Source organism: Centrocercus urophasianus, unplaced genomic scaffold (genome assembly GCF_019232065.1).
Source record: "Centrocercus urophasianus isolate 14NV4802_14NV808 unplaced genomic scaffold, USGS_Curo_1.0 seq_9, whole genome shotgun sequence".
In the NCBI taxonomy this organism is placed as follows: domain Eukaryota; kingdom Metazoa; phylum Chordata; class Aves; order Galliformes; family Phasianidae; genus Centrocercus; species Centrocercus urophasianus.
In genome coordinates, this window is record NW_024885532.1 from 37,477,670 (window position 1) to 37,501,710 (window position 24,041).

The following is a 24,041-nucleotide window of genomic DNA, read 5'->3' on the forward strand; positions in this document are numbered from 1 at the left end:
TCTGGCCTGAAGTTCAGGTTTATAGGATTCGTGGTTAGAGACTGATGTAAAAAAGATGCATAGAAAGCAGGAACAAATAGTACAACTTGTTCATGAAGGCCTGAGAGCAAGGTCCCTACATTTTGTATTTGTGATTAATTTTCCAGCGTTGTGCTGTTCTCCATACAAATACATCAATCAGGAGAAAGATAAAATTCAGTAAGTTTTTTATGAGGAATACTGAGCATTCATTTATATATGTCTATTACTTTCACTATTTCAAGTGTATTTCATCTTTTCCTTTTCTTTGGTTTTGAACTTATTTTTATGTTTAATTCTTTAACTGCTATTGGAAAATTTATCAGAATGGATAATAAAAGTCTCTTGTGCATGCTTCTTCTCAGACTCTCGTAATGCCTGTTCTATATGTTTTCCCAGTCCTCTTTTCCATAATCACTTTGAGAAACAAAAAATACAATATCCCAAAACATGCAGACCCTATGAAAAGAGCTGTGTTTATAGAATCACAGAATTCTTTGAGTTGGAAGGGACTCTTAAAGCTCATCTAATCCAACTCTCCTGCAATGAACAGGGACGCCTACAGCTCAGCCAGTTTGCTCAGAGCCCTGCCCAGCCTGACCTGGAGTGTCTCCAAGGATGGGGCATCCGCCACATCTCTGGGCAACCTGTTCTGGTGCCTCACCAAACTTACTGTAAAAAGCTTCTTCTTTATATCTATATATCTGGTCTAGTATTAAATGTGGAGGTTGGTGGCCCTGCGTGTGACAGGGGGGTTGGAGATTCATGATCTTTGAGGTCTCTTCCAACCCTGTGATTCTGTGATTCTGAGTGATTCTGTGACTCTATATCCAGTCTAAATCTACCCTTTTTTAGCTTGGAATCATTTCCCCTTGTCCTATCACAACACATCCTGCTGAAGAGTTTGTCCCCTTCCTTCTTATAGCTCCCCTTTAGATGCTGAGGGCTGCAATCAGATCTCCCCAGAGGCCTCTCTTCTCCAGGCTGAACAGCCCCGGCCTTCTCAGTCAGGCCTCATAGGAATGGTGTTCCATCCCTTGGATCATTTCTATGGCCCTCCTCTGGTCTGCACCACACAGCTCAGCATTATCTTCAGACTTGATGAGGGCACACTTGATCCCATGGTTGATGTCATTGATTAAGGTGTTAAAGAGCACTGGTCCCAGTACTGACCCCTGAAGGACACTGCTTGTCACTTGATCACTACCTAGAGATTGAGCCGCCACTCTGTGAGTGCAATCTTGCAATCAGTTCCTCGTCCATTGAACAGTCCACCTATCAAATCTGTATCTTTCTAATTTGGAGAGAAGGGTGTTATAGGGGACAATGTCAAAGGCCTTACTGAAGTCCAGATCAATGACATCAATGGCTCTTTCCTTGTTCTCTGACAGTCACACCATCATAGAAAGCGACAAGGTTTATTGGTCAGGCAGGAACTGCCCATGGTGAAGTCATGCTTGTTTTCCCACATCCCTTCTTTCACATGCCTCCGAATAGCTTCCAGCATGATCTGTTCCAGGATCTTCCCCAGCACTGAGGTGATGCTGACATGCTGGTAGTTCCCTGGATCATCCTTTCTACCCTTCTTAAAAATGGGTGCTATATCACCTTTTTTCCAGTCACCAGGGACTTCACCTGACTACCATGACTTTTCAGATATTGGAAGTGACTTAGTAATTTTATCAGCCAATTTCCTTCGCACTCTGGAATGCATCTCATTCAGACCCATATGAATGTTCATATTCCTCAGATATCTGCAAACCTGATCTTTGCATGCAGTAGAAGGGGCAATGCTCCCCCAGTTCCATCCTTCCGAACTATCTAGCTGAGGGCTGTTTGTAGAACAGTCAGCAGTGAAGGCAAAAGCGTTGTTGAATACCTCAGCCATCTCCTTGTCTGTTGTTATCAACCTGCCTATGTTGCTCACTAGGGAGGATACTTCCTTCTGGGCTTTCCACTCTTGGCTGATGTACCTGATGTGCCTTTCTTATCCTTTACACCCCTTGCCAAGTTCAGTTCCATTTGGGCCTTGGCCTTCATGACCCCATGTCTGCACAGCCTAGCAGTATCCCTATACTCCTTCCAGGTTACCTGTTCCTGCTTGCACTGCCTGTGCATTTTCTTCTTGCTCTCCAGTTTGACCAGTGGGTACTCGTTCAGCCATGCTGGTCTCTTGCTTTCCTTTCCTGCCTTTCTATACCTGGGAATGGAGAGCTCTTGTGCCCTAAGGAAAGCTTCCTTAAAAATCTGCCCTCTCTGCTCTGCTTCCTTAGGACAGTTTCCCAGGGGCTTTTTTGTTGACTAACTCCCTGAAGAGCTGGAAGTTGGCTTTCCTGAAATTAAGTCTCCCGATTTTACTCTTTGCTTGTCCAGTAGCCCTCAAGAGTTTGAACTATAGTCATTGCATGGAGACTATAGCCCAGATGGTCTCCAATCCTGATGTCACCAACCAGTTCGCTTGCCCTGATGAGCAATGTCTCGAGCAGTGCATCCTCCCTGGTGGGACAGTCTGTTAGCCGGCTTAGGAAATTATCTTTGATACATTCCAGGAGCCTCCTGCATTGCCTGCAACTCACTGTGCTACTTTTCCAACAGATGGGTGGTTCAACCTCAGGGTGGTTGAAGTCCCCCAGCAGGACAAGAGCCTGCCATCTTGATGATCCACATTATTCATCCACCTTGCTCACCTTGTTCATCCACCTTATTTTTCACTTCTGTTGGTGCTGGGAATTGCACATTTTTAAGGAGGCACAAAATGTGCTTAGGTAAGAAATTTATCTATTCTGAAACTAAGGGTACCATTACGTGAATCTATTCACTGTTTTGGATAGCTGAGTGAATTTTTGTACACTGAACTTGGCCCAGATGCTTCATATCACTATTACTTATTTATAGGTAAAATGTGAAGTGTTTTTAGAACACTTTAAAAGAAAAAGCTCATTCTTTGCTTACATGAGTTCTTTATTTAGGTCACATAAAAGGAAGGAAATGGCAATTTTATACAATATACATGAAATGCAGGTATGTGGTTCTGGCCCTGTTTCCAAAGATACCACTCCAGATTCAAGCTGCAGTGGCATTTGTAGCAAAGCAAGAAGAGGGTAACAGTTACACCAAAAGCTAGCTTCTTTTAACAAAGCTTATGTGGATTACTTTTACTACTTCCACAAATGAAGTCACTCATGTATATGGAGATACCAGTCCTCTCCATATAATGGTTTTCTTTATTACTGAAACATAACAGGCTGTCTACTGTCCATTGATTTTTTAGTATAAGGAAGTTAAACCAATGGAAGCTGTAGCTCTGTGCTCAGCACATAGGGTTCTCTGGCTTTTGCTCCAGCCAGGAGGATGGGGCTGGACCTGTGTTGCTCTTCTTCTTAAGGGAAGGTTTCTAAATATTGAAACCCCTGTTTCATTAAAGCTTTGGTGAGCATCATTACGTTACTTCATCTCAATCTCTTATATTGATATGATGCAAGGTGATGGTCTTAACTTGCACCAGGAGAGGTTCAGATTGGATATTAGGAAATGTTTCTTCTTAGAGTGCTGAAGTATTGGAACAGGCTACTCAGGGAGGTGGTGAAATCACCATCCTTGGAGGTTTTCAAGAACCATGTGAATGTAAAAGTGAGTGACACTGACATGATTCAGTGGGCATGGTGGGAATGGGTTGACAGTTGGACTTGATCTTATTGGTTTTTTCCAACCTTAATGATTATATGATTCTGTGATTATTTGCTCATTTGTGCATTTTTTTTCACCCTAACAGGCCCAAAGCATAAGTTCACATCCTTATTCCTGGGAGTTTGAAACTCATGTAAATTTTAGGTGAATTTATTATTTCTGTTTTGAGACAGATTTTTACTGTGCTACTGAATGAAATCTCCAGAAGCAGAACAGAGCTGAAGATAGACAAGAATGGTTCAATCATTCTCAGTTTATCCTTGTCATAACATGTACATAACATGTAGCATGTACACGACGTGGAGTACATCATAAAGTATGTTCTTGGTGAAAGTTAAACTTAAGAAGATCCTAAAAGGGAACTATCATCTTCTTGTAAAGTTCAGGCACAAAAAAGCAGGAAAATTGAATGTTTTATAAGGAAAAGGAGCAGATGTATTTTATTTTATTTTTTTATAAATGTAACTAGTTCTGAGGAATATTTAATTACTTAAGATGATTAGTAAGCCTGATAAAAACTAATGACTGTGGTTCGTTTTTACCTCTTTTTACTCTGCACAGAAGATAGTAATTATCTGGGCTAACTTTAGTATTATTACTCATGTTATTATGTAAAAAACAGGTTTTTTTGTGCAAGAAGATTAATTCCTTTAGTGGATTTAGCACAACCTTCTATAAAATCAATGAATGTCTGTTCCTTCGATGTTACTCCCAGTTCCTATATTTCGTGGCTATCTTTCATTCTGTTTCTGGTTTATTCAAAAGGAAAGAATGTGAAAAAGTAATTCTATGGTACTACATATATTATGTATAATTATAGTATTACAATTTGGTAAAGTATTTTTGTATGAGAACTCTGAGGTTTATGTGGTTTGAGGAATTGGAAAACCCCTGAAAATGATTTATCCATCAATGGCCAAAGGACTTTGAAAATAAAACAACAAGCTTGGTTAATTTTCTAAAGTCCTTTTTAAGTACCATAAAAATGTTGCATCAGTTAAGTGATATTCACTGGAGTATTTATACTTTCTAAAATCATTTGACAAGATTCTTTGCTGGAGATTGTAAACTGAAGTGGTGTCAAGTGAAAGATGAAGTAGGATACTGGCTAATTCCCAGGAACCAAAGAACAACCATAGATGGATCGTTGCATAATGGGAAGGGACTAAGAATGGAGTAATCCAGCAGCCTATTCATGCGAGAAGAAAAATTTATTATACTGCTGGCTTCTTGTCTTGTAGGTGAAAGACAGCTAGAAGAGCAGTAATACCATGGAAAGGAGAGGCAAATAATCTCCAGCATCCTGAAAAAAAATCGTACCATATGTTCTGGGAATGCAAACATATCCTCTATATTCTAAGAATCAGAAATTGAAATGGTTGCTGATCTTGTTTTTTTTTTGTAAACCAAAAATTCAGTCTGGTTTGGATTATCCTCTCATTTTGGATAAATCCTCTACATTTCATTTTTGTATTTAAAAGAGATTTTGAACCCAGATTACCTGGAAAGGTAGTTGTCTATCTGCCAGAATTTGGTGCACCTTCTTGTATTTTGTGTATCCTCTTCCCTGTACATATTCCACATGGAAGATCAAATGAGGCTGTCCTTGCAGTATGTTCTAACCCAGCTGTTCGTTATCAACATCCATCTTTTAAGCTCAGACTCTGTAAAGCGCAGCCAATTTCTGTCTGAGAGTGCTTTCATTTTACAGATAGCAAACAGACAACCCAGAGGATTGGGAAGAATTATTGCATTATCTTTCATTTTCTATTCCAGTATTTAAATTTTATTGTATATGATTATTTCCAGGCATTTTATAAATATCTGCTGGCAAGTTTTCAGTACAGAGATAGTAGGCGACTGTTCTCTCTAAAGAGGGTTAATTTAAAAATCAATGAAGGAGAAGTTAAGAAGGTCCTTGGGGAGAAGCATTTCAAAAATGAGGTTAGTGATCACATATGTCAGTAAGCTGAGTTTTGTTCATTAGAAAAATCAAAGCAGAATGGATACAAATGATGATAAGAGGTAAAGGTACAATCAAACTAAAGAGGAGCAATGTTAGCAAGAGTGTGAAGTTCCTTTGCTTTTAAAATATTTTCTTGAATGTGCCAGCTTTACAAGCTGTAGCAGAATTAATCTTAAAATGACAAATTCCACTGTTATCAGAAGACTAGTACCCCAGGACATTTCTTCATATCTGAGGCAAAACTTAAATACATTTTTCCCTGGCACTGCTTTAATTTTCTGTTCTTTCACCTTTCCATTTTTTGTTGATGATATTCAACAAGGACTGTTTCTTGTCCCTCTCTGCAGTCTCCCCCAAATCTGCCTATTCTAGCAAGCAAACAGAAATACTACATGAAATGCTGTTACTAAAGGCTGGTAAGTAAAGTTTGTCCATCATTTCCCGAATTTGCTACCTGTAGTGTCCAGCTATGGTCATCTACTGTCATGTACCCTGCACTGGCATTTTGCTGGAGCTCATAGTTGCATAACTCAACTTCAGGAAACTCTTTCTTTTGCCCATCCTCTTTGTTTTAGGCATAGAGAATATGAAAAGGCCAATACTGATAGCATTGCTCCTCTTACTGCAGGCAGCCTGGAACTATAGGAAGGATTTGAGTTTTCCTACCTTTACTTCGAAGTCGACCAATCTCAGCAGTATTAAGACTTACAAATTATAAAGAGCTATTCAAGAGGATTAAATGTACCTTATGTAGATGGATCTTGTAGATCTGTTTTGTTTCGTTAATGTCAAAATATGCTATGTAAAGTATGTTTGATACAATATTACAGATGCAATTCAGAAGATGCCAACTAGTTTTAGAAAAAGGTTCTGAGCTATGACCCCTGATACTTTAAAGGACTTGAATTCCAATCTGGACTCCTTGGAGAGCACATTGGAAAATCTGCTTCAACAGTATTTCTTACTGTTAATGACTTTTATAGATACTATTACAGATCATCAGATCTATAATCATCAGTCTTATGTTAATGGTTTTCTCCAGATATGGTTTTGCAAAGGCAAAAAGGGTTAGATGTGCAGAATGTCAGATGGCAAGAAAGTGAATCAGTATTGCTTTAGAGCTTATAGGCTGTTGCTGACACTCTAAGAGCTAATACCACTGAACTTTCACATTCCTACTCTGGAATTTGCTAATGAAGAACACTGTGCTGCTACAGAGCTAATCAATTAGGGGCTGATCTCCCTGTCTCTCTGATACGTTTTATTCAGATGTTAATGTCTATTGAAGCTCCTGTTTAATTTCAGGCATTAGAAAGGAGTCCAAATCAAGATCAGCTGTATGAACACCATGGTCCTTCAAATTTTAAGGAAAAATTGCATCTCAGGCCAGCTACCAGTGCTTATAGTCATTTGTACTAATTTCTTCACTGTTCATTTCTTTTAGACATGAAATTGTTTTAGAAACATGAATATAATAAGTATAAATTGCCACTATACTAAATTTTATTCCATTTATCTATGATAGATTGTGGCTTGACATGGAAAAGCATTGCAAATATGATTTTGTCTCTAATATATATGCATACATTCAGTTGCCTAATTTAACATCTTTATCCATACGCAAGCCTTTAAAATATCCATTCAGAAAAGGTGTTTTATTAATTTATGCTGTTACAGCATGCACACATGTATGTGATACTTACAAATATTAAAATTAATGAGCTAAATCTCAAGCTATGCTAAATCCTGGTCAGAGAACAAGAAAAGAAACCGTCCCTTAAAGAGATCCTTGTGCCTTTCATGTCTGTGAAATGTCTTTTTTCCATGTCTTTTTCCAAATGAAAGTTGCTTACCTCTTAAGGTAAAGGATTCAAAAAACAGACTTTTTTGTTCTACCAGTGGTTCAAGAAAACCTTGTGAATCACTAATAATGATTATAAATATGTTCATATATATGTATATATACACATGCTGTTTATGTTACAGACCTCACTTTATATTGTCTCCAACTGGGGCCAAAAGCACATGCCAAGGGAAGATGATGACAGTAGTAAACACAAAAAGACATATTTTCATCATTTCCTGCTGTTTACTGCTGAAAAGCTTCAGAAGCAGTATGCTTAATAACAGTGGTGGATTTCTGTTCTCTACATTTGCCCAGTTGCCCCTTGAGCCTATTGTAAACTTAGCACCTTCAGTTTTGTGTGGTGGGTTCCACATACTAACTGTACAATGTGAATCCTTTTGCTTGTTTTCAACCAATTATCTGCTAATTTCACTTACTGCTCAATTTTCTTTAATTTACTTTGTAGGGGAGAGTCACAGTCTCAGCTTGTGCTTGGAAAATAAGTATGCAGTATAACTCGTCATCAGCTGTCTCTCCAGTGCTATTTAAAAACATGCCTACGGTGTGGTCAAAATAAAAACAGACATGACAGAAGGAAAATACATACTATGGAACTGCACTGTTGAGTTGCCAGAAGTTTAAATCTGTTTTTGTGTCAGTTCAACAGCATATGCTCTCTAGAGGGAAGGTTTGTCTATAAATGGGGCTTTGCTCTTTCCAGTCTCCTGATCATTCTCGTGGATTCTCAGTAGCAGAGTTCTGTAGTTGCCTTAAGCTGAAGCAGGGATCTAAGCAAAAGCAGTCCTTAGGGTAGGAAATCAGCAAAGGGAATTGCTCATCATTCGCAGACTGTGGAAAGTAAGCTGATAGTGAATAACTTTCCACTGAGAAAAATCCTAGTCCTTCTGGACTTACTGATTTCAACCTGTTTTCTGCTACGTGAATCAGAACACTAAACTTGAGATATAATTCCTTTCAAGTTTCAGCGCAGATTTAAAGAAGAGCAATATATCCAGGTTTGGTTTATGCAGCTGTGATGTGGGCGCTTGATAGAAAATATCCATAAGAGATTACATTATCTATTCTGCTTTTCATCTGTCTTCTAGATAATTTTCATTTCACTATCATCATAGATAGATTATCATTGATTAATGAATATAAAATATTGCTGCTTTTTTTTTTTTTTTGTATTGTGCTCATGTCAACAAATAGAGCACACAGTCTGAATGCAGTGCAAAGCAAAACAGGCTATTGCAGTGAATTAAGCAATGTGACAGACAGTAGTTTTTGAGGTACAGATCAGTATAAGTGTAGATCTTTGTATTCATAGATTTCCATATATTGCAGCATGACTTTCATATAATCATAGAATGGCTTAGGTGGGAAGGGACCTTGAAGATCATCTAGCCCCTGCTGTGGGCTGGTTGCCCCCCACCAGATCAGGCAGCCCAGAGCCCCATCCAGCCTGACTTTGAACACTTCCGGGGGGGGACATCACAGGTTCTCTGGGCAGCCTGGCCAGTGCCTCTGAGTAAGGAATTTTTCTTTACTATCCATCTTGAATCTTACCATCTAACCTAAATTTCTGCTCTTTTGGTTTAAAGCCATTCCTCCTTGCCCTATCACTAACAGTCCAAGTGAAAGTCGGTTGTGCTCCTGCTTATAAGCTCCCTTCAAGGCAGCACAACTGGAAGGCTGCATAGAGGTCTCCCCAGAGCCTTCTCTTCTCCAGTTTGAGCAAGCCCAGGTCCCTCAGCCTGTCTTCATAAGAGTGGCCCTCCCATGGACCCAACTTTAACAAGCACTGTCACCAAAGGGATCAAGCCTCTCTCTCTGCTTGCTCTCCATCACTTATTCCTTGTCCTCCCACCACCTCTTACCATGGACCAACACAAGTGTTTCCATCTATATGATAAATTGGGTTGAGGAGCTGGGCTTAATGTAACCATTTTATTCAGAAATACCATCCTTTGGTTAAGCTCCTTGGTTCAGGTCAGCCTGGAGTTGTTCCAGCACTTACATCACCATAGCAAATGACATGGTACTGGAGCAGCAATGAGCAGAGGAGGGAGTGTTTCTGCAAGAATATGCATGAAACAAAATCCTGACCTAATCCACTAGGCAGCAAAACTGCTGCATCAAGTAGATTATAATGGTGTAGGAATTAAGCTGTTTAATTGAATAGAAATCAGTTTTAACCTTTTAAAACAAACAAATAAATAAAACCGTTGTATTTGTCCCTTTGTCTTCGTGGGATCAGTATCTAATGTTAACCAGGTTTCTGAAACACAGAACCTTGTCAGTAATTTATATTTTGAAAGTCGGTTTCTCTTTAAGAAATCTTCAAGGTTCCATCAGGGGCGTACCAAGATTAACTTGGTGTGTAAAATAGAAGTTTGCTTCATTTGTACCCAGTTTTAACATTGGTACGAGTATCCATGCTCTATTTTAAGTGCTTTTATTTATAACCAGTGGGACACAGATCTCAGGCTCGTATTCCTCGGTAGCACAACATTCCAGAGAGCTGTATGAGGGATATCTTGTTGATGTCTGCTGCTTCATTACTAATGTAATAATGTTTTGTTTATGGAGGCATGTTTGTCACAGAGAGCAGCTGTGTTTGTGTTACAGCCATTCTATTAATTGCCATCGTTCTAACTGGACAATGCTTAAGCTTCGTTTTAAAAAGCAGCATGGACCATTACCATAAGTGAATTTAGTGCCTAAGTCTACAATTCATCAGGAATAATATTATGATAGCAATAATCAAATGATAGTAATAGGAAAAAATGACATTAGGGGAGTTTGGGGAATTTCAGTGCTGGACCTAATTAGTGAACTGATCAGTGGTCTCATATCTAGGTAAACAAATGGATCTTGAATAACCATCCCAGATGAAGTCAGATACTGGGCTTTTAGACTGCTAACTTCAGTAGCTTATTAACACAGGAATTCCAATGATATCTGGGGAAAAGAATAAGAAGCTTGCTTGAAGTGGCAAACCATGTTGCAGTTGTTATCTAAAATAGTCTTCTGCGATAACAGCTACTGATAGTCTACTCCTGATGAGGTGAGTAATGAAAACTGATAACTCACCAGAGGCAGCACAACTGGCTGCTTCCCTACCTGTGTACTGTACAACAGTAGTAGTTCCATAAAATGCAAGTTTTGAGGTGGGCAGCAAGCTCATGCCCAGGTGACCAAAGGATAAATTTCTCAAAGGATAAATAGCTTTTCAGCGCTTACACAGTGACCCTCAGAAAGAACCATCAGCCTCAGTGACAAAGCTAGCCACCGCCTGGCTGACTGAGAGGAAACAACACGGGATACAAGCTCAGATAGACCTATGGAGATTGTTTAAGGCCCAACTCCTAAGGCATACAAGCACCTTTAGAATCACAGAGTCTCTTATTTACTCTGAGAATAGCCCTGCATAAGACTGTAAAAATAGATAAAGAATTTAAACTATCCCTTGAAATAAGTTTATATTGGGCTAGTTCTACAAAACACATGGCAGTGAAGTCTGTGAAACACCCATACCTTAGGTGTTTTACGTAAGAAACACAAACCAGGTAGCAATATAGCCAGTTGTGAAATTTATTTTAAAGTCTTACTTTATATTTAATTGACTTTTAATGTTTTTTTTTCCAGTCTTTTAGCTAAAATACTAGTTTTAATTTGAATAATTATAACTATTTGATTGTAGTTTTACTGTTGTCTACTATTGCTGAAACCAAAGAATTTTGGACTGACTCTCCCAGGGAGTAGGAGATATAAAAAAAATTATGTGGTGAAGCTTCAAAAGCTACTTCCAAAGAAACATATAAGGAAGTTGGTGCTGTGAAATTTTATTGGGAAGCTATGAATGTTGGGGACTGATGTTATCAAGTTCCAGGCTTAGTAAGGAGTTCCCTCTGGTGGGCACATACCCTCTGCGAGAAAGTTTTCTAAAAAAACTACTTCCTAGCAGCTGTCACAGTGATACTAAGCAATTGCACTTAAAGTGCATTTTGAGGTTTGAATTCATTCTGCATGCTACAAAAATATTTCCGTAGAAATGTGTTAGTATAAAGGATGCAGTTTAGCAGAAATAAATACAATTCCGAGCAAGATCATCAAGTACTGGATGATAACAGTTCAGATTTTCAGCAGTGACCTTAAAATTAAACTTCAAATCTTGTATGTAATGTCCAGTCTTATTGTTAAAAGTTTCCAGCAGCCAATATGAAAGTATTTGTGTCCTCAGGTACAACAGTATTTTCAGTCCTACAAAAGCAGTTCTGTGGCAGTCTTCTGAAGCTTAAAATTACACTAATCCCAAAATGAAAGAGTGATAAAAGGCACTCCACACTAAGCACTCTCAACTCCATTCTAGGTGTCATCTGTCGTGTTATACCAGCTTACAGTGTTAATAATCTGTTGTTTTTTTTGCCTTCCGAGTATAGTATACAGCAGGTTCTGGGATGGTAAAGGACTTTTTAATCTCCTTTTCTTTGCTTAGGAAGGAATATGAATTCCATTTCTTCATTTGAAATCTACAGGAAGCAGAGTTCTTTAACAGTTTATTTGTTGTTTCTGATAAATCTCCTTCAAGCAGATTCAGTTGCAGTTTTCCAGATTGCTTTTCCTCTTTGGACCATTTTTTCTGCAGACACTATTTTCTTACTTATCTCCTTAAACTTTTCTTTTCAGTGAAAAGACTCTTTTCAGTGATGAGCAGCTGCTGCATTATTGAATAAGCCACCAGTTTTATTGGTGGAGAATGATAAATGAAATGAGGAGCCTAGGAAATGGTTCCTTGGCCTATGCTGTGTGCATTCTCTCCATCAGACAAATAAGTAGTCATTGAACTGCTTTCAAGGGGAGAGAGGAATATCTCCTGCTGTTCCCTGAAGAAAATGTTAGTCAGACCATTACCCTTCCAGCTTCACAGCAACAGATGAACTTTTAACCAGGCTGTGGACAGCAGAATCCTCTGCAGAATCAGATTGTTTTTAACTACTTCTGTGTAAAAGTATTTGTACGACATAATAAATCAGCTCAAGAAAACACTTTTCAGTTGTACTTAAGTAAAAACCTATGGCAGTGCAGGTCCCGAAATATCAGGGCAGTCCCAGAGGATGCATCAATTTCTACTGTAACTTCAGAAAACACTTCTAAAGGCAAAGGTGACATAGTTCATATTTGGTGTTGGTTGTGTATCTTCTGATTTTAAAAAAAGTTTGCCAAGACTTAGAAATAAATCTTATTTGTACCCTTCAAATGCTGCAAAATAAAATATTTAAGGGATGATCGCTGTGAGCTTTTCCCACTTCTTCTCATTTCTGCTGCAGTCACTGTCATTGGTTATTTGGAATATTTTCTGTAAGTCTCCACAGATAGTTTTGAATTGTTATTTACAGAGCACTTCAGCTCTACCCACTTATATTTTAGCACCTGCTTCTGGGGCATATGGGGGAACTTTGAATCTTTATATCAGTGTGGATGTATTACAAAATAACATATTATCTTACATAACAGATTTTTTATGTATGTTATATATATATAATTAAGAAATATTAAAGAATAGAATATCCAAGTAATCCTCTCTTCTATAAATAAGCTTGTTCCTTCTTACCAACAAGTTTTGGGGTCTTCAGGGCTGCAGGACACTTAGCAATCTTAGATTTGAATAGATATCCCATTCTTTTACACTATAATTTGAACATTATCTTCCTGCAGTCCTCTCTAGACCAAACAAAGCCTGCTCATCCTTCATTTCACATCTTCCAGACTCTTGATCAGTTCTGTTGTCATCTGCTAGACCACTTGGTTGTTTTTGAAGTGTAGGGCCTACTCATTACTACAAGATTGTGGAATCCCAATGTAATTTCATATCTGTTCCTTTCAGGCTAACCCAGGCCAATCCCATATGTTAGTGTACACTTGCTTATTCTTACTTAGGGATAAAAATTTTCACTTAATGTCAAATTGCATGGCATTATTTTAGACCATTTCTTTTCAGATACATTCATAACCCTAACCTTCCTTTCCTCCTGTTTTTGATTCCTCTCAGTATGAACATTTGAAATTTGAAGTTTCTACTCTATCATACACAAAACTTAATGAAAATAACTAAATAGGATCCAAGATTTTCTGAGCAACTTGTCTTTATAACCTTGGATTGATAACTACAGTTTTCCAACTGTTCAGCTCCTTCTTCAAAGTTTCATTCAACCTCTTTCTTTAGTTTCCATTTAAAATGTTATGGGTGACAACAACAACAAAAGTCTTACTAAAGGCCTGCAGTGTATGTATGGATCTTGTTTGATTCGAGTTTTCTGAAATCCTCCCCAGATAGGTGGATGGGAGTTGATTACTGTGTTTTGAGCATTGTTTCAGCCAGGTGCTTGAGCTTCAACAAGCAGTGTGTGCTATTCTCAGGTTTAGTAATTGGCCATTTTTCAAAATTCTTGAGCTTTAAGACGTAGAGAAATCTGTGATTAAGCCAGAGTGACAACATGCTGTACTGTCTCCTTTCTCTCTACTTTTAGAGTATTTATGATTTCAATATATCTCTTTAGCATGCGGCTGGCAGTTGTAACTCCTTTTATTCTTCAGCCATGCTTCAAGGCTGTGTTACACAAGAACACTTTTATTTTCTCTTAATGAAAACTACAGCCATTATGTCTGCTTATGCATGAGTGTACTTATGTTAATGGCTTCACTACAGTCTCTCTTACTAAAGTTTAGTTATAAGACAAAAGCATAAAGGGATGATGACTCCACCACTTCCCTGGGCAGCCTATTCCAGTGCCTTCCAACTCTTTTGGAGAAGAAATTTTTCCTAATTTTTCCTTAACCTTCCCTAGTGCAAATCAAAACCATTCCCTCTAGTCCTACCACTACTTAAGCAGGAGTTGGCCAACCCCACCTCACCATAACTTCCCTTCAGGTAGTTGTAGAGAGCGATAAGGTTTCCCCTGAGCCTCATCTTCTCTAGGAGGAGACTAGGACTAAACAATCTCAGTTCCCTCCCCATAAGACTTGTGCTCCAGTCCCCTCAGCAGCTTTATTACCCTTCCCTGTACATGCTCCAGGGCCTCAATATCTTTCCTTAATGAGGGACCCCAAACTGAACACAGCGCTTGAGTGCAGCCTCACCAGGGCTGAGTACAGAGGGATGATCATCTCCCCGCTCCTGCTGGCTGCACTTTTTCTGATATAAGTCAGGCTATCATTGACCTTCTTGGCTACCTGGGCATGCTGCTGGCTCATGTTTAGCTGAGTGATGAATCTAACACCTCCAGGTCCATGTCTTCCACACAGTCTTCCACCCACTCTGCCCCAAGGCTGTAACATTGCCTGGGGTTGTTGTGGCCAAGGTGCAGAACTTGGCTTTCCTAAGAAGCTATATACTATTTCTCCAGAGCTAATACACTTTTGAAAGTAAAGCCAAACCACAAGCTTAAATGAGTTAGCAGAGTACTCTTAAACAGTACCTAGTGCAAAAGAAAAGGAGGAGTCTAAACTCTCACCACTCACGCTCGTTCAGCCTTTATTTACTGTTACAGATTCTCCTAAAAACCTTTTTACTTTGGATTAGGGTGCTGGATGTGCTCAAAAGTTTTTCCATTCCCAAACTTTCCCATCTCCACAGCTCTTCATTGTGAAAGTCAGTGTCCTTGGACAGAGCTGAGGTTTGAAATAGGATCTTTCGACACAGTTCTTTCAGTTCATAAATCAGACTCTCACTTCCCAACAGCTGATTAAGGAAAACCTGCAAAGGCAGGAGACTTATCTCTGGCACCAGAAGAGTCATTAATGCCCAGGTGGTTTTTGGGATATAAATGCACCAGTGAGATAATTAATGATGTACATTTTAACACAAAATGGTTGCTGATCGTTTTACTGTAAACACTGACAAATGGGGTTACTGTATAGTTTTGTTCTGTAGTAAGTGCAATGCATGGATGTAGCAGGAAGTGGGATTAGCTTGATTTAGCTAAACAAAATAAAGATTGAATGCATGCATGATTGCTATGAATTTGAGTGTTGCAAGTAAACATTGTCAGGTGAAATTGCTACTTAATTTGAAAGGCAATTCTGATTTACAAACTAAATCAGATAAATGTAAGGTGGCCAATTATTCAATTTAGATTGAAAATTAGATGAATATTTCTGAGAGAACAATCAAATTCTGTGTTAGTTTTTTTATTGAGATTAGTGAGAGAAAAGAAAATCCCAGCAGTAAATTGACTTCTTTTAAGTCAGAGCCATTAAGTCAGAGTCATATTTACAGGAACCATTTGAGATGATATCTATGCTTGTAAGGGGCTTGCCTCCATGACCCTTTGGTGCTCCATGTTCCTACTAAATTGAAGAAGACCTTAACTTAATCTAATCTAATTTTCTCTCTTTTTGTAGAGAATAAATCCACATGACTGATTTGTAGGAGTTGCTATGAAGTTAGAAGTTAGATGACTTGAATGTGATCCAGTATAATTCACAAAATCTACTTTATTATGCTCTAAGTGGAAAATGCAATAGAGACTATATGACCTCTACTGCTCTCTTGTGTTTTATTTCTTATTTTGTGGAACTCCTTCCTGTAATGTGCTATCCAAAATGGTGCAAGTATTACAGTTTGGTCTTGCTGGCTCTTAGTAATATGTTAGTACAGTCATTTTGACTACATTGCTGCCAGAGTGCATTAATTATGTGTTGCAGCCAGCAGTTTGTAAAGGCTGAAGTTTCATGCTACTTTAAGAATGATGTGGCTAATGGGTCATAACACAGGTAACTTTTTGTTTGCTTTCGATTGAATGAGAAGATGCCAGTAATGGTAAAATAAATATACTCTTCTGGATCAAGTTCCTCTCCTTGCCCTTGGAGGCAACCAAGTATTTTATACCTTTATTAACAAACTCCCCAATTAATATTTATGGTGTGTATCTAATTAAACAGAAATTCTGAAGTAGAATTATTTGCTTTGCCTGTTGCAAGTAAACCTATTTATAGTGTTGTACTGCGAAAACCAGTTTTAATTATAGAGCCTTAATTTTAATTAACTGTAATTGCAAATGAGCAAAATGGGAATTTTGTTTCATATGTATAAAATATATTGGTTGAGGGAAAAACTACTGAAAATTTATTACACTGAAATTCTAGAGCTTAGCATCAAAGATACGCTACAGCAAACAGTACAGTATTCTATTTCAGTCTGTAATAAGTCCTGTGCCAGAAGATGAGCTTCTCCCTAGGGAATGTATGTGCTAATTTTTCCATTTAAGCAGAGATTTTCTTATATATTTAGGCAAGGAAAGAGGAAATTATACTGGACAAAAAACCTAATTCTGAGTGTTTTTGATGGGCAGTGATTACTCTTTGTTTTGATAAATCATACGGACTACGTTGCTGGAATATAAATATAATCCGTTTCTATTATTTAAGAAATGAAAGGGAAAGTCAGCTAACAAACTATACTTTTTGCTGGTTAACTGAAGTTCAGTTAGCCAATCAGGAAACAAACAAATGCTAGTTTTGTTGAATTCAAGGGTTTTTCTTTTGACTTTACACAGATCCAAAGTCATCAAAATCATTTTATTATATTGGATAAGTTTTACAGAGCAGGTAAAAATACGTGTTTTAAATTTATGGTGATTGTCATTTAGTTTAAGGTGATACTATACACTGAAGCCAATGGGGAGCTAAAAACTTGGGCACATCTGTTTCCCATGGATAAAAATTTCCCTAGTAACTGTGCACAGTCATAGCTGACAGAGAACATGATAGTGGTGATGTCTGCCAGCTCTGGATGCAAGGTTTCAGGGCTGTGGATCCAGCTGGCTTATTTTAAGTCTAGGTCAATCTTCCTCAAACATAGGAGTGCTTCACTTTGCAACTTGGTTTATGGATCCCTGAGGTCTGAGATCAGAACAGTAAAAAGTGGAGCAGAAAAAGCATCATCTACCTGCCTTACCCGTGATGTCCTCGGTCACTAGGTCCATCACTCTGTTGAACAGAGGCTCTACGTGAATTCTTTAGCCCTCCTTTTGCTGCAAGCTTATACTCAGAAACTGTTTGTGCTGCTTTTTCCGTACTTGATATACTGTACTCCTATAATCTGTAAAGAGAATTTTGTGTTCTGAATCCTTGTGTAATGGTGTCTGTTTGCCTTTATTGATTGTAGGAGCTGATTAGATTAGTGTCATTAAATTGAACTTAGTGTTTGTGAATGCTTCCCTTGATAGAGAATGGCACTGTGGCTTTTTGGAAGGTAAATTCATGTGTGCTTGCAACACATATGGAAAGAATGGGAAGAAAACTGATGGAGGAAGGATTGAGGAAGATACTGTGATATGATTTGGAGGAAAATAAATACTTACTAAAAGAGAGTTTGGATCTTCAAAATGAATTGAAGTAAAATAAGGTAAAGGAAATGTGATTGCGCTGGGAATTTGAAGGTGAGAGTTGTTGCAGTGTATCTGTCAGAAGATGGTCATCTCATCTTAGAGCCTGCAGAGGCCACGGAGAGAGAAATTGCAGCAGAGTTAGGGTAGGCACATACTGTATGCATAACAAAATGTGTAGTAGTTGATGTGCTAATTAAAATATGTCAATTTTTTTCCTTTTCTAAATGTGAGAAATAGATCAAAGATGAGTACATGACACTTGTTACCTTACTCATTGCCCACTTCTGCTGCCTATTGAGTTGGGCAAAACTCATGCTGAGAAAACGCTTACAGTGGCTTTTACTGAACAGAGCAAAGAAGTCCTCAAAGGGTTAAAATACTGCATAGTTTCAGAACTGATTAGAAAATTTTTATTTTAAATTCATTAACTGGATTAGAAACTCAAACTTCTGTAATACGTAGTTCTATAAAAGTGCCTTGCTGTTGCATTTCAGTTGGAGTTTTGACTCCTTAGCAAACATTGTGAAGAAGTCACATTTAATTTGAGTAATAAAGCTTTCATTTATTATTGTGAAAATATTTGCATTTGTCATCAAACAACTAAGTAGAAAGGAAACTGAGCAACTGATGAATAAACTGTTTATTTAAGTCAAGAGCTAAATTGCCCAGTGATTTCTCAGATATAGATGGAAGTTTTCACTACTTGCTACCCTGTGTCATTGGGAAAAGGCAAGGAGTTTTGTCAGAAAACGTCTCCCCCTGCAACCCTTTGCATTCCAGCTTGTATTCAGAGGGGCTGGAGGTGGCTGAGCTTGGCTTCTGCGTAATGTCCAATTCAGCATTATAATTCTAGTCTCATTCAAAATATGAACTATCACACAAAATATGAACTATAACAAATAGCATGCAGTTCATCTGTTTGTGTTCAAATTGGCTCTCACTACCACCCTTAAGAAATATGCCTATGCCCAATGAGAAATCTCATGGCTAGATTAGTGCAGTTTATTATAGCAACAGATTGCAGATTCTTTTGAATTGCCGGTGATAAATGTACTGCCTGCATAACGTGAGGTTAACCAAGAGCTTCAGTAATATGGTCAAATGTGTTAAATGGTGGAATAACTCTACAGAGATTTCTAAGTTTCCTGGGGAAGAACTCAGTGTAACCTCTTCCAATAGGTGTCCCTATGCAGGAGGAAGAGAGGCTTAGCCTGTTGACTGGCCCCAGAAGCCAGTGGTGTCCTTCTGACTTGTCTGTACTTTCCCTAAAATTCCTTCTGTCTAAGGTCACTTTAATATTGTTATCTTACACTGAAGTGCAGCTTGGGTGACTATAGTCAAACATGCCCTTGTTTTGCAAAATTTACTCAGAGAACATGTTTTTGACAGGAAGATGGAAAACTACTATCTGAGAGTTGACTCTGGAAAACAGGATAGTTGATCACTTCCAATAGTTTCATCAGTAAATAAAGTGACAGACTCTTCAGTGGGGGAAATTTTTTCTAACTGAAAGAGGGGAGGCTTAGATTGAATATAAGAAAAAAAAACTTGTGATAAGGGTAGCGAGGCACGGGTAATATGTTGCTCAGGGAGGTGGTGGAAGCCTCATCCTTGGAGATATTCAAGATCAGGCTGGGTGGGTCTCCGAGCACCGCTTATCTAGCTGCAGATATTCACTGCAGTGGAGCTGGAGTAGATGGCCTTCAACAGTTCTTTCCAATTCAGATGATTCTGTGATTTTATGATCAAGTCCCCATCCCTGAAGGATGATCATGGGGTTTGACTCTATGCTGCTTTTTTTTCTTCCTAGTCAGCGTGGAAGTCTCCCATGGTGTTTGTAGACACCTAAGGTCGGATGTCGTGTAGCTTTCCTTGGAAGTTTACCTTCTCACAAGAGGTGGACCTTTCAGTAAGGGACCACCTGCAAATATTCCACATAATCTACCCTGAAACTATAGTCGCTCAAGCTTCACAATGTTTAGAAGGAGCTGGGGAGCTCACAAGCAGATGTCACTGGGATTAGAGCTCTAAGGGCTCTTGAGCTGTTCACTATTTATGGGGTAAGATGGTTGACTCACAGTCATAGTACTGAGCAAGACTGTATTACCAGTCCTGAGCAAGGTCTTAGGCGTAACAGCCAGGCCAAAGGAAATAGGAAAATGAAGTGTAAGTCAAATGAGTGATTGACTGCATAATATTAAAGCAATTTAAAAGAGCAAGCACAGTTATAGCTACATGTAACTGTTAGATAATATGTTTAAATATTTGCTATTTTGTAATAAATTGCTTTTCCAACTTTTTTTTTTTTTTTGACAGGACGGTATTTAGTTCTATGTATAAATTAATTTTGAAAGCAAGCTCTTTTATTTTTAATATATATACAAGTATTATGTACTGTAGAACTGTAGCTCAGGAAAAAGTTACATGCTCCTTATTTTTACATTGATCCTAATTTTCCCATCTTGAACTCTGTAAGCTTCCTATATTTTTCTAAACCGGTATTAAAGCTATTCCTGTTTAAAGTAATCACCTTGAACTTTTTTTTTTTTTTCCTGTATTTCATTAAAGGTGCAGGTTTTGACCGAATAATGCTTTATTCTTTCTGCTCGTTTAGGATTTCCTCCCATGATTTTAATAACTTCTTGCATTTATAAATCATTCAACTACAGAATAAAAAAAGGGCAAATCAGTATGTATCAGAAAATGTTCATTCATTAAAGTGCAGTAGAAGGAGAAAAGAATAATTCAAAAAAAGCATATAATATATCTTTCTGACAATAATCTGACACAATGATACTTGGTTTTCTAAATATCTCTTAAGAATGGCAATTCACAGTTCAGTGAACTGGCTTGGCATCACATTATAAAATGTCTTAACAGCAGTACAGCCACGGTTTTTGTATCCGCTTTTTGGAAATTTGTTTTCTTTCATTAGCAAAACTTACTTTTTATTAGTTAAATTCTAAAACCAACTGATGCTAAAGTAAATTTGGTGGAACTGTTTGTCTGCAAGATACATAACTACACTCTGTATTGGTTTTCTTGTCTCTAGCTCCAGTTGATTTCACCACAAAAATGTATTTTTTTTCCAAGCATTGCACAGTTCTGATCATTTTATAAGAATTGACTATAATTGTCTTGTTCAAAATTTTATTATTATTTCACAAAGCCTTTTTTCCAGGAAGGTGCAAGACTCAAGAAGCATCAAGCCTGGTTAAAACCATCAACTATAACTCTACAGAGGATACATGTGTTCTGGTGGACAACAGGTTGATTGTGAGCCAGCAGTGTGCCCTTGTGGACAGCAATGATATCCTGGGGGTCATTAAAAAGTGTGGCCAGCATGTGGAGGAGGTGATCTTCCCCCTCTATTCCGCCTCTGCTGAGGCCACATCTGGAATGCTGTGTTCAGTTCTGGGCTCCTCAGTTCAAGACAGGAAAACATAGAGAGTCCAGGGAAGGGGCACAAAGGTGCCCAGAGGCCTGGAGCATCTGTTCAGCCTGAGGTAAAGAAAGCTAAGAGGGGATCCTATAAATGCTTATATACATTTCTAAAGGGTAGATGGATGTTCCATCCCTTAGATCATTTCTGTGGCCTGCCTTTGGAAGCTCTCCAACAGATCCACATATTTCCTGTACTGAGGACTCCACATCTGGATGCAGTACTCCAGGTGAAATCTCACCAATGCAGAGAAGAGGGGCAGGATCACTCCCCGACTCAGGACCTGGTGGCCACACATCTTTTCATGTAGCTGAGGATATGGTTGGCTTTATGGGCTGCGAAAGCACGCTGCTGGCTCCTATTGAGCTTGCCATCCACCAGTACCCCCAGGTCCTTTTCTGCAGGGCTGTGCTCTGTCCTTTTTTTCCCCCAATTTGTACTGATTGCAAGGGGCTGCCACAATCACATTGTGCTTGGATTTGTTGAACCTCGTGTGTTTCACCCAGGCTCACTGTTCAAGACTGCCTAGGTCTCTCTGAATGGCATTCTGTCCCTCGGGTGTTATCAACTGCACCACAGTGCTTGGTGTCATCCATAAACTTAGTGAGGGTGCACTTGATCCCACTATTTATGACCCTGCTATGTTCATGCAGTGCATGAACCTTAAATGTCATCAGATTTCCAGCCTCCCCCACCTCCCTTTTTTTTCCCCATTTTTTTTCCATAGTTGTCTTTTGTCTTTTCAGCCTACCAGCAGACTTTTATACTTCATGTTTGAACTTTTCACTATCAGTCCTTTAGACCATACTTTCAAATCTGGGGACTCTGATGCCTATTTTCTCCTCCTAAAATGCTTGCAAGTAGGTAAAAAAAAAAACCCTGACTTCTATTTAATGGATTTCAGTTTTGGGCACCACTATTTTTGCCAATGACAATAACATTATCATCATTTAGTTTTTATGTTTTTTTTTTTTTTTAAAAAATGAAACTTCTCCAGAGGAGGACTTACGAACACATATATATTTTATTTTAAGATTTCTGAAAATATGGATGGAAAATTTTATACCAACAATGTAACATATACATATCCATCTGTAAGACATTAGCATATCTACCTATGGTTTCTTTTATGCTTTGAAACCACAGGAACTGAGACAGCCCTCAAGAGCAATCTCAAGGAGTAGAAGATGAGAAGAAGAAATGTATTTTTATTCTATATTGTGACTAAGGCGTTGGAACTTTACAACCTTACCATTGTTGTACATTATTAGTACTGTCTGCATACTGAGCAATGTTATACTTATCAATTTTGAGATATCCTACTTTCTATACCTCTAAATATCTTGCAAAGAATTGTCCTGCTCAGTTTAAGACATGGTCAATTTGAAGCATTTCCAGTGCTGCAGAGGACTGTATCTCTAAACAGAAAAGGTAAAAAGCAGGAAGGAAATTTGTAGGAAGGTTAAATATAAAACGTCCAGAAAATTTTTCTTAAAAGATATTTTGTATTGCTAATTTTTGTGAAGAAGTTTTGAGTCAGATTCAAATGATGATTTTACTTTGTTGTTTAAATACTCAAATTCATATTAATTGGTACATATTTAATGAATAAAATATTGCTTGCAATTATTTTATGAGAAATACTGAAAATGCTGAAGTGTATGTAAGCATATGTATATAAAGAATCATTAAGATACTATTCAAATATTCAAAAAGGAAAAAAGATGAAGTTGCAGTGAATATTGAGTAGATTAACAGAGTAATTTTAGGAGAGAAAATGATTTGCAGTTGAATTTCTGTTGAGGATTAGGAACTTAGTTGGCAGAGATAGTGTCGTGAATTAGATTTTCTTCTTGTTAGAGAGAATGTAGGATATTTTGCCCTGAAAAAAAAAACCACAGCAGAGAATTTAGCATTCCTCAACAAGCTTAGTTTTGAAATGGTTCATTTTATGTTGTAATAATTAAATGCTTCATGAGTAAGACAAGAGAGGGATGGATTTATTTTCAGTAGTAGAACTACTTGCATTTCTGAGCTGTTGTAATGCTAGAATAATTCGGTGGCAAGCCACTAAATGAAGGAATTAATAGGAGGAGATCAACTTTCTGAACTGTAATAATGAAAAGGAAGAGGAGATGGAGAGGAACAGATGTCATACAGCACAGTAGGTGTGCTTTTATTATATAGAGTTCCAATTCATGAATGAGCAATTATTTCTAGATATTAGAAAAGGATCAGCAAGTCAGAGGAGAAGCCTAAATGTAGGTTAGATAGTTGCTGGTGTAGTAACAGCAGTAAGGATAATAAAAGCAAGTGTAGTGTGCCTGCGTGCTTTTCTGAGGCAGATGGGGTTTTGGAAAATTGCTCACTCATCCTACTGTGATATGCAATCCCACATCCCATGGCTGCTGACCCCTTTCACACTGTGACTTAGCTTCACTCTGAGCTTTGACTTAGCACAGCAGACCCAGTAAAGAGCTATGAGTGAAAGGTTGCCTGAGGCCACGCAGGTTCATGTGGTATCACTGGGGCTCCTGCAAGATGAGTAGACATGGCCTATTCTCTTTACCATGTGCTGTTGTTATCATTTGTTTCTGGATTGAAGGCAGTCATTGCACCTAAATACTATTCTTCAGGTTATCTTTGTATTTAAAATATACATTTAAGCAATGAACTTGAGATCTGATG

At 38.2% G+C, this 24,041-nt stretch overlaps 1 protein-coding gene across 1 annotated transcript in view; it reads left to right on the forward strand.

Moving 5' to 3' along the window:
- Window positions 1-24,041, forward strand: part of TRPC6 (transient receptor potential cation channel subfamily C member 6) — a 97,369-nt gene that overhangs the window by 34,473 nt on the left and 38,855 nt on the right. Inside the window, exon 2 of the mRNA XM_042839311.1 lies at window positions 2,568-2,783. Coding sequence (XP_042695245.1) covers window positions 2,568-2,783 — 216 coding nt within the window. The remainder of the gene's footprint in view (window positions 1-2,567; window positions 2,784-24,041) is intronic.